Genomic DNA, 11,865 nt, shown 5'->3' on the forward strand with positions numbered 1-11,865 from the left:
GAGAAAGTAAAGGTTGCTGTGACACTGCACCCCATATTCTTCATAGTGATATTATAATATGATTATGGCATAATTATGAAACATTTTGTACAAGACAAGTCATGTAAGGTGTCATTGGAAAAGTTATGATTTGCTGAATATGATTATCCTATTTGTATGCATGTATCATTTTTGTATCTGAAGTTATAAATATTGACTATCGATCTGTATTGGGCTTACTCTGGAACACACCTACAGCCAGCCTTTCAGGTACTACAATGAAGAAGGCAGACAGTGCCAATGGCTCATCAACAAAGACAATGGGCTGTGGAATAGCTTAAACTTCCTGAGAACGCTCCAGACAGCCTGTAAGTAATGGCTGCTATGACTCAGCAAGGTATGCAAGGGCATGTGACCAAGCCACATGACTCTGGACTCCATTTTGGGGTGTCTGTGTTTTTCCATAAACTGGCCTGGGAACCAAGATTAAAGCATATGGCTCCTGCCATATGCTAAATCTATATAAGGCAAGAAGTGACATCATCCGTGGTTCTTCACTCCCGACACAAGAAGACTCCTAAAGGAACAAAAGACTGAACTGGGGGAAGTGCTGAACCCAGGCTAAAGGGATTTCTAGCCTGTGTATGAAAACCTTGGGATTCCTGGCTGTAAAACAAGTGCAGCTTTTACCTTGAGAATCTGCAAGCCTGCTTGTATCATCAGTCAGGATGAGAAATTAAGTCAAATCCTATCCTTCTAGTATGCATTTTTGTTTATTTGCTAGGTAATTTGATTTGATCTGTTTGTTATCACGTATAATCACTTAAAATCTATCTTTTGTAGTTAGTAAACTTGTTTTTTCTTTATCTAAATGAGTGAGTTGGAATGAAATGCTTGAAAATCTAAGCTCAAGGAGCAAAGGCTGTTGCATTTCCTGTGCACATTGGGGGGCGGCAAACTGGATAATAAATTCATACTGGCCAGGGTTTTGACCAGGGCAGGATGGTACAGCTCTGGGGTCCTGGACTGGGAAGCTGGCAGTTGTTTTGGCTGTAGCCTCTCTATTGTTGGTTCATACAGTGGCTGGTCAGAGAGCCTGCATGTAACTGCAGCTGGGTGTGAATGCTGGTGGAAGTGTAGGTCTGGGAGTGGGTCTGCAGCTTGTCACAGCAACACAGTGTGAGAGGGACCCCAGGCAGGTGAGTCAGAGGGCTCAGTGGTACCCCAGTTCCAGGTGGCACCCCAGGGGGAACCTGTCACAGTGACACCACTCCTAGTTTGCAGAATGTCCATGACTTTCCCTTTTCTCCTTGATCACCCTGTGACTTCTCCTACAAACACCATAATAAACAGCCTGGACTCCAATGCAACAGGCACTTAATGGGGAACTAGAAACCTGCTCAGGAACTGGGTGTGTTCAGAGGGAGCTGAGTGTTGTGTTTGCTTTTCCAGAGGGCGCTTCCCCTGGAGGGTCTCAGTTGCATTACGATAACGTGGAGGAGCCTGCATTGAATGATGACCCCCAGACTCCAGACGACCAAGGTGAGGAGTGAATCTGCCTTCTGGGAGCAGCAGCATCCCAGGAAAAAGCTAATAATATTGTCTTTGTAGAGACAAAAATTGTGCTTTATGGGTTTGCTCTTGTAAGGTGCTGAGCATCTTCAGTCCCGCTGCGATCAGTGGGAGCTCAGAGTGCTCAGCACTTCACAGGATCAAGCCTTCTGCAAGCAGCTGTTTGACAAACTCTTCTCCCATAAAGTATGGCTGTGTGCAATGGTTTAGTCCAGAGATGCACTGAGAGGACCAAGAAGTAGCAAAGCATGTGGTGCCGCAGGTCAGAATAGAGGCACATTAGCCAACCAGTGTGACTCTAGAAGAAGGTTGTTCTCCCCCTGCCCACACTGCCCGATTCCAGTCACTGATCCCTGGCCCTCACTTTCACGTGCACTAACATTATTCACAATATTAGGGGACAGTCTCTCTGGGCACAGCCCTCTGATGTGCGGTAACGGTCCCTCTCCACCATTCCTGCCTTTGCTGAGTCCACTGATCTAGATGTGAGTTTCACATGCACTGTGATAGGTGAAGGGATGTACAGATTTCACACACAGACCCATATCTTGTCCTGAACTGGTGGCACAGCTTCCAGAGGCTGCAGATCGAGGGTGGTTTATGGGCCAGACCAGTTCAGGGAAATGGAACAAAACAAGATTTTAATCATAATTGAAAATTTAGGAAGTGGGTGATAAACAGATCAAATTAAAGTGTCATTTATCTGTTACTAATTACTAATTGATATATAATTAGTATAACAACAAATTACAGTGCAGAAATCTTCCTCTGACATAGACCCTTCCTCTGACATACCCCCACCCACCTCTTTCCAGATCTCCCACATCCCCACCTGGGTTTCTGCTTTAGGTTCCATCCAGCAATTTACAGACACATCAAGTCCTTAAAATGTGTCAGATAAATGTGACCTGTATAAATTCCTCTGACACTGAGGTTGCGGGGGGAGAAGGGTACTTATGATCTCTTATCACTGTGGGAGTGTCAGTACCTCGGGGCTCTTCCTACCTCGTGTATAATTTATTTCTCTATTCAGTGGAAGGTCTCTTCTCATTATCATTAATTCTCTGTTTCAGAGGGCCCTGCCTTGCCTGGAGATGTCCCAGGGGATAGTTATGATGATGTCAGAGAAGTTTCTGACCCTGAAGATGATCCTGGTTCAGGGCAATGTGCCCCAGAAGTTACTTGGGCCCCTGGAGAGAGTGACAGGAACAGGGATTCACAGAGAGGTGAGTGGGGGAAAAGCCCTGTTGCAATTCTTGCAGTTTGATTGCTAGTCTCATTATGGCTTGGTCTACACTACAGAGTTAGGTCAATGTAAGGCAGCTTACATCGACCTAATTATGACACTACACACTACAGCCTTGCTCCTGCTGATGTAAGTGCTCTACTACACCAACATAATAACTCCACCTCCATGAGAGGCATGGGGCTTATGTAAGTGCAGTTAGGGTGATGCAATGTCTGTGTAGACACTGCCTTACTTACATCAGCTGATGGCTGTCATTCCTGTCAATTTCATGGCTCCATGCTAGACAAAATTGACAAAAAAGCTGGGTTGGGAGCTCCCTGCTCCCAGCCAGGCTACACTCGCCCTGTTCCCTACTCCGAGCTGGGTAGTGCCTGACAAGCTCCCCCGCTCCCTTCTCCCAGCCGCACTGTACTTGCCTGGCTCCCCACTCCCAGCTGGGCTGCTGCCTGGGCTCCCAGGAGCCACCTGGACAACAGGCACAGAGCTCCCCGCCAGGAGCCCAGGGGGCCAGCCACACTCCTGGAAGCAGGGAGTGGGGATCTGGCTCCCAGCAGAGGGAAGCCAAGAGATATGGGGCAACCAGGCTCCTCGCGGGGAGCTGCACGGCTCTCAGCCCCCCACACTGCCCATCTTAAGTTAGTGGAAGAGCTCCTGGTGAGGACCCACACGATGGGCAGAAGGAGGACAGCGTGTACATAAACCATCAAAGTAATTACTGCGGTGGCGTAAGTGACCTAAGATAGGCCAGCTTAAATTTCTAGCGTAGACTTGCCCGATATTTGGTAAAAGATGCAGCTCCTAGACTTAGATGGTTACATGATAATCTCAGCTTTCAGTTTAAAAAAGGAAGTTTTCTAGCCCTCATGGTTGCAGAAAGAAGCCTCAAATTGTTAGGGGGCTTATTCCTTCACCGCTTCCTTCCCTGGTCCTTCTCGCATGAACAGAGAGCAACAATACCTGAAGTCCAAAGGTGCAAACAATTCGATGTTTATTGGGGTGAACTTCCAGCAAGCATGATTCCAGTTTCCTTCCTTAGTATCCTCCTTCCCAGCTCTGACACCACAGAGCCTTACACCTGTGTCCTTGTTCCCATTCCTGCCCTTAGCCAAACATGATTCCAATTTCCTTACCCCCATTCCCTGTTCCCATCTCCCCCTTTAGCAAAACATGATTCCAATTTCCTTACCCACATTCCCTGTTCCCATCTCCCCCTTTAACAAAACATGATTCCAATTTCCTTACCCACATTCCCTGTTCCCATTTTCCCCACACCCACCCACTCCCTTCCTGATTGACTGCAGGCTATATAGTAAAACTTGAGTTCTGCTTAGCTATACCTTAACCAATCATTTTCCTGAAATTTAACTAACCAATCCTAACATATTGTAACATGATTATGTAACCAATTATATCCCACCACCTTAATTAGTTTACACCCAGCAAAATTAATTATACAGCAGACAGGAACAATCATAGAACCAGACAGAGATTATATCTCCTTCCTTGGAAGTTTTTAAGGTCAGGCTTGACAAAGCCTTGGCTGGGATGATTTGATTGGGGATTGGTCCTGCTTTGAGCAGGGGTTGGACTAGATGACCTCCTGAGATCCCTTCCAACCCTGATATTCTATGATTCTATGATATACAGACAAACAATAGCAAAGTGGGAACTATAATGACAAGACAATACAGAAGTGAGGATTTCACATCCCAGCTATTGATGAGTTCTTGCCAGACAGGATGCTATCAAACTAAGTTTCCTTTTACATTTTCTAGGCACTTCCCTTTCTCTGGAGGTGATAGGCACTATCGGGACAGGATTGTATTCCTAACAGCCCCATAGCACCTTATTTCAATGTGACTAGTTTGGAATGTGAGGATGTGACTGTTCGCTTCCTAACTTATGGCTGCCTCTGCTGCTTAGCCAAAGGCCTTAGCCTAAGCACAGGGCCTCAGACTGTCACAGTAAGAGAAGGACCTTACACCGGCAGAGAGTGATTTTGATTCTTTCTTTTATACCTCTAGAACTAGCCAAGTGATAAGAATACACCTAAATTCTTAAAGTACAGGCCTTTGCAGACAGGCCTGAATATCTATATCCTAACACAAATCGTAAACCAAGTTTAACCTAAAGGCTTAGGAACCAGAAGACAAACAGAAACCAAAAGGAAACCAAAATGTTTTTTTAATCTCAAGATTTTTAAGCCAATCTCATGATATGTGAGGTCTTACTCCTGATTTCCAAACACTTGGAGATGGCAGTGCTGGAAATGTCCATGTTTCCCCGTGACCCACAGGAACAATCTCCAGGTGGGAATGTGGGTTATGCAGCAAGGAAGTGACGCTGGCCGAAACAATGGCTGTGAGGAGTCTTCTCTCCTTGTCTCTGTGTGTGGACACATTTGAGATAAAAATTGTAGAAAAGGTTGCTGGGCCTATGTATTGGGAGCAAATAACCTGGGACAGCCTCTACTGACCACTAGAGGTCACTGTCACTTCACTAAAATACAGCTATCGTTAAACTAATCTTCTCAGCTGTATCCGACCCTGACTTCTGCTAAACACTTTTAAATGGACTGAAATACATGATGATTCCTAGATAAGGCCCTAATCCTGCAAACACTGGAGCCCACTTGTCACTCTCATCACATGAATATTCTCACTGACTCAAGGGTGGCACCAGCCTCTTCCTGGTGGGGGGATTGAGGTGGGCCAGACAGAAAACGCTGCATGCGGGGGGTGGGGGTGGGGGGTCTGTGCTCCTCCTCACCATGAGGTCCCACCCCTCTCTGTTGCCCCGCCCCCGGGCCAGGTTGCAGGCTGGAAGCCAGAGCCAGCCAGTGCCAGGCACTGGCTGATTGCAGCCGTTAAAAGCTGTCCAGGCAGGGAGACCTGGCTCCGGGCTAACAGAGCCCGTGGGGGGTGGGGCCCAGGAGCCTGGGCCAGAGCAGGTCAGTCTAGGCCACTATGGGGAGCTCCGGATTGTCCACCTGCCCTGGATGGCTCATCTCGGCAGGCAGGGACATGGGCTGGGGGCTGCTGTTGGGCACCCCGGCAGCCCACCTGGGCTTACTTCTCTGCTGCTGCTGGAGCTGGGCACCCAGCCAGAAGCTGCCACTCTCTCCATTCTGCCTTCAGAGCTAGTTGATTGGAGAGTGGCAGCTGCTACTGGGTGGCTATGGGGATGCTAAGACAAATTTTGGGGTGGATATAGCCCCCGCAAGCCCCACCCTAGTGCCAACTTCAGTGGGACTGTCCAGATCAGCAAAGTTACATGAATCTATTTGCAGGATCAGGACGTGAGTGTCTTTTCTCCAAACAAGGTGGCAGTGCCCTGGATGGTAACGGGAAGAGCAGGGCCCTGCAATGGGATTAGTTAGTGGCCTGGCTTCAGGTTTGAAACCATGCTCTTCAATATGCAAATGGCCCCATTAGCATTGTACCAGAGCACCTCACAGTCTGAGGCTGGGGGCTGAGCTTCCACTTTGTACCTCAGAGGAAAGTGTGTTGGGATGAAATGTGCATTTCATTGTACTTGATGGGAATAACATGTAAACATGTATTGTGTGGGCAGGATGAACTCTATGACATCCTCCCCTTTTGTGTTACTTGCCCTTGCATGTCCCCTGGGGTAGGGACCCTGCCCTGCTCCTCCCCCCAAGGTCTCACCTGGCACATGTCCCCTTAGGGACTATGCCAGCCATCAGGAGTTAGAGCAGTCCCTACTGAAGCATCAGGAAGGTGTCACCAAGTCACTGACATCCCCACACTTCTGCACCCGGCAGATCTCAGCGTGGAGAGAATCTACTCCCAGATGTTTTCTTTGTGGAACAGAATGACATAATGAATTAAACTTGTCAGGATCCCAATCAGAGGAACAGAGGGGACAATTCACAGCCCATACTACAGGTGTGAGTGCACATGGGTGTAGAATAGATATATTGGCTTTAATGTGCATCCTTTGATATTTTCAGATTGGAATCTGCACTCCCTAAGAAATGAAGGGGCCTCAGGGACTGAGAGAGATGACCCATTCCCGCCTCCTGGAGACCCGGGTTATGATGACGTTGAAGCTGTCGTCCCTAAGACATCAATATAAGAATGACTGAGTTCCAATCAAATATCCTGTGAGGATGTAAATGCTGTATGATTAGACTCTTTCTCTTCTAAATGCTAACTGGGCATGGGGACATCAGAGATAGTCCCTGCCATGGATCTAGTTTAGTCACCTTTTATATTGGGGTTTTATGTAGTTGCAAGAAATATAAGTGTGACTGAGTTGGGGTCTGTGATTTTTCCCTGTAATTTCTCATTGATCAGATTGCCTGGATCTTGTCCTGCTTTTTTATTCCTAATATTTCTTCATTGTGAATTTCTGCTTTTTCATATTGAATCCTTTTAAAAAGTTGATTCCAGGAATGATGCGTCTCTCCCAAGGTGCACAAGGGATCATAAGGGAGTGAGATGGAGTCTGAACCATCAAAAAATGATAATTGCAAAATGTCACCTCTCGGTATTGCAGGTTGTTCAATAGAGTGCTGGATGGAGAATGAAAGTTCCGTCAGTTGTGTGGTAATGGTTAAAAACCCAGCAACAGAATAATCCTAACTCCAGAGATGGCCCTAACTGCCATCCAAACTCCAGACTTTCCTTTAAAATCCAGGAGGATAAATGGACATTATTTATAGGAACCTTAATGCACACACACAATTAGATAGCAGTTAAAAAGATACCCCCTTCCCATCCTCTTTTCTTCTCCTCTATACAAATTCATATACCATGCCCATTACTCTAGCATTGGAGAATCTTTCAGTGGTGCATTAAGTGTAAGGTCCTTCATCTTTGGTTTATACTGATTTTTAATGAACATTTGCTGAGTTTTACAAAAATCATTATTCTGTTTTTATCAATTTTTACCCAACTTTTAGATGTGCTGGAACTCCATCTCGCTGTTCCAGGAGAAATGGCAGCTTGGTAACCTGGGTGACCCAGGTTACCAAGCCACCATCTCTCCTTCCAGAGTGGGAAGCCAGGTCAAAAGCACTGGAACAACTTGAGTGTTGTGTATGTACTGGTGTCAATCCCACACCCACCACATACATATTACCAGCTGTACAGATAGTGCAGATAGTCATCAGCAGTCAAAGCAAAATAAAGGTAGTGAACTACTTTTTATGATAAAATGGGTTAAAAACAAAAAACTGTAACTGTTTACATTTCAGAACATATGGGGTTCAGGGGGGCTTGAAAGTTTAAAAAACAAATGCACAAAAAAAATCTTAGGAGAAGAGAGTCATATTTCCCTGATATTTCCCCAGCAAACTGCCAAGTTAATTTTTTGTACTGATTTTCCACCATTTTTTAATTTTTGAAATAAACACTGAGACATTCCCTGGAAATTTCAAACAAAATAAAAATCTAAAAAGAAGGCCCTTAATTAAGTGACATTATTGTCTTTCATCATGTGTGTTCATTCTGCCTCCCTCCTGTGACCCAGGGAGCCAATGGGCAGAGGGCACACCATACCAGAACTCTCATCGGGCCTGACACTCTCATTGCTCCAATTCACTCATAATCTGTATCTAAAAGGTGTTGTGTAAGATGTTCTATGCAAACTGCTAACATGCTGCTCATTAATATAATGGCATGATGTATGTACGGGTGTAAAGAAATAAAGATGTGTGCTGGAAATATATTTCTAAAATGTATTTGGCAGACCGTGCCTAAGCGCTGCCTTTCTCAAAGAAAGGAATGTGTTTTTGCAGCTTGACTGAGTCTCCAGTGTAAATTAAGCAAGGTGTGACCTAAGACAATGAAAAGGACATTTATAAGCAAGGTAAACAAAGCCATCATGGGGGGAATTGACCAATTAACCATCTTGATGCGGGATGGAGGCTACACTCCCAGAAAGCCTCCCTCACCTCTTGAAACAGGGTCAGTGGACTTTGAGAAGATATAAACAGAGGCAAAAAGTTGTTTTGTCATCCATCCCAGACAACAGGTCACAGCACCTTCAAGCCTATGACAGTTGAGTCCTGTGTTGTGGGGGACCAGGGATGCTGATGATTCGATGTGAGTTAGGAAACTGATCAGGCAACGATTGTAACTTGCTAGAATTAAATGTCACTTGAAAGTATGTTTTGTTAGTTTTATTTGTAAACTTTCCTATCTGTTACTTGTAATCACTCCAGCCTATGCCCTCATTAATAAACATTTTTTTTTGTTTGATTACAGTAACATCTCACAGTTGTGCATTAAGCTGAAGCGTGGGTTTTCAGCCAAACTATCGGGCTGCTGTGTGTACTCTGTCTCTTTGGAGGCAGGGAATGCAATAACTTATGTGAGGATACAGGGAGAGGGACTGGGCACTGCAGGGGAGACGATTTTCAGGAGTCTGTGGACTGAAAGGGTGAGGTTGGTGCCACCCTTCAAGGAGTAAACAGGGTGGTGGAAGCCAGGGTGTGATCAGGCTGCTCATGTCAGGGCCCTGAGCCAAAGCTGCACAGGACAGAGACACCCAGGGTTACAGGACAGGCGGTGACGCAACCCCTTACTGGTATGGGTGAAACCCCAAAATGTCAGAAAAGGGCCTTAGTTAAGTGACATTATTTTCTGTCATCATGTGTGGTTCATTCTCCCTCCTCCCCTAAGAGAAAAAGCACATACAGATTTTTATGGAGGGTTACAGGCAGTTATTGGTGGTTTTGTTTTATGATGTGCTACAAGCTTCTGTTAGTGAAGGCAGATTGAAGTAGCCCCCTGGCAAGTGGAACAGAAAGAGGTTCAGGTGATTTTTGTAGATCCTGTGGGAGTTTGTTCTAAAGTCTTTGATCAGCCCGCCGATGCACCCCACCTCCAAAAACTGTCTGTTGCACATATGAGCTTTCCCCTGGCCTGAGACAGCTCCATTGTGCCTGAGGGACAAAGATGATGAATGCAGTCATGGAATATGAGGGAATCCCTGAGGTGTCCCAGGCCCAAATCATTAAAGCCCAGATTTTCAGATGTATTTAGGCTCCTAACTTTCATTGATTTCAATGGGGCCTAAATACGTCTGAAGCTCTTGGTTAAATATATGAACTGAGACCTTGAATTAGAGATGATATTATACGAGAATATCTAAGAGAAGGTTAAAATGCCTCTGTATGTGTGATATGGTTGTGTTGTATGTGTAACAGCTTTGGGGTTTAGAGAGCGTGGTCCCTTTAAAACCTTGTGTGTGGCCCTTTTAAAACCAGGATGGGTGTGTCCGTAGCTCCAGACAAGAGGGCTACAGTGAGCAGGCTATCACATAGTGAAGCAGCCGAGAACCTGCCTGCAGCCTGGGAGGGACAGAGTGACTGACTGGGGAAACCCCAGAACAGGAGGCAGGAGGAGCATCCTGCCAGGGAGCAATCATCTGAAAAGGACAAACCGGAGCTGGACCCACTATCACTGTTGCCCAGAGCGATACGGGGCTCTGAGTACTGAGGCTTGTGACCTTGCATTGGGAATAAGGAGAGAGGCTGTATTTAGCTAAGTGGAGAAGTTATCGCTCTGTGTGGCTTTGCAGAGAGCGGCAGTAGGGGGCACCAGAGGGCTTTATTGGGGAAAGTTCACTGGCACCAAAGATGACCAGGAGCACCCAAGACTCACTGCCAAACTGGAACTCTGTCCAGTACTCCTGAACTTTGAGTGTAGATGCAGTGCTAGGTGTCTGTCCTGTCATGTTGTGGTACCGCTGGGCCTGTGGGGCCTTGCGTTGGATGTAGGGTGACCAGGTGTCCAGTTTTCGACCAGAACGCTCGGTCAAAAAGGGACCCTGGTAGCTCTGGTCAGCACCACCAACCGGGCAGCTAAAAGTCTGGTCGCCGGTGCTGCAGAGCTAAGGCAGGCTAGTCTCTACCTATCCTGGCTCTGCGCTGTACCTCGGAAGCGGCCATCAGCAGGTTTGGCTCCTAGGTGGAGGGCCACGGGGCTCTGAGCACTGCTCCTGCCCCGAGCACCAGCTCCGCACTCCAATTGGCCGGGAACTGCGGCCAATGGTAGCTACGGGCAGGGGTGGTACCTGTGGGAGACAGCAGCACGCAGAGCCACCTGCGTGCCTCCGCCTAGGTGCCAGACCTGCTGGCCACTTCCAGCCCAGGTGCAGCACGGTGCCAGGACAGGCAGGCAACCTGCCTTAGTCCCCCCCGCTGCACCACTGACCGTGAGCCACCGGAGGTAAGCCCATGGCCCAACCCCCTTCCCCAACCCCCTGCCCCAGCCCTGAGCCCCCCCAAACCTGGAGCCCCCTCCTGCATCCCAAACCTGTCATCAACTGCCACACCCAAGAGCCTGCACCCCCAGCTGGAGCCCTCACCCCCTTCCCCAGCCCAGAGCCCCCTCCCACACCCTGAACCCCTCTGCCCCAGCCCCCATCCTGGAGCCTCCTCCTGAACCCCAAACCCCTCATTTCTGGTCCCACCCCTGAGCCCATATCTCCAGTTAGAGCCCTCACCCCCTCCCGCACCCCAACCCCCTGCCTCAGCCCAGTGAAAGTGAGTGAGGGTGATGGAGGGTGAACCACCAAGGGAGGGGGAATGCAGTGAGTGGAGGGCAGGGCCTCGGCGAAGGGGCGTGGCAGGGGCGTGTCCTCGAGGAAGGGCCAGGGCTAGGGCGTTCGGTTTTGTACAATTAGAAAGTTGGCAACCCTAGTTGCATGTAACCCTGACTTACTACTGCCCCTATCTTCTCCACTGTTGTTTTTCTCCATTCATCCCTCTGTGAATAAATATTTCCCTTTCCTATATTCACTGTATTATTCCAGTGTGTCTGTGTGTTCACTCCAGGGGGTGTGGAACAGATGCCCCTGTGATGGAAGGCAATTTCCCTGCTGTGTTCCTGCACATGCTTTTTCTTGGCCAGAGCTGCCTGCACAGCAAACTCCATCTTGGCCATCAGGGTGCTAAAGTTACATGTGTGTGTGTGATGGTGTGTATGTGTTGTGTGTGTGTGTCTGACAGTGGGTGTGTGGGTGCTAGATGAGTGTTGGGTGTGGGGTGTTTGATGAAGTGTGTGATGGTGATGTAGTGTATGTTGTCTATG

General features: G+C 47.6%; 1 protein-coding gene across 3 annotated transcripts in view; it reads left to right on the forward strand.

Annotated features, from left to right (window-relative positions):
- The window catches only part of LOC102933139 (antigen WC1.1), a 64,098-nt gene extending 55,072 nt beyond the window's left edge, over window positions 1-9,026 (forward strand). For all 3 annotated transcript variants that reach the window (XM_037911434.2, XM_043544357.1, XM_043544412.1), the window contains 3 exons: window positions 1,432-1,521; window positions 2,625-2,777; window positions 6,774-9,026. In XM_037911434.2, coding sequence (XP_037767362.1) covers window positions 1,432-1,521; window positions 2,625-2,777; window positions 6,774-6,898 — 368 coding nt within the window. In that variant the 3' untranslated portion in view covers window positions 6,899-9,026. The remainder of the gene's footprint in view (window positions 1-1,431; window positions 1,522-2,624; window positions 2,778-6,773) is intronic.
- The last annotated feature ends 2,839 nt before the right edge of the window (window positions 9,027-11,865 follow it).

This window comes from Chelonia mydas, chromosome 1 (assembly GCF_015237465.2).
Source record: "Chelonia mydas isolate rCheMyd1 chromosome 1, rCheMyd1.pri.v2, whole genome shotgun sequence".
Taxonomy (NCBI): Eukaryota; Metazoa; Chordata; order Testudines; family Cheloniidae; genus Chelonia; species Chelonia mydas.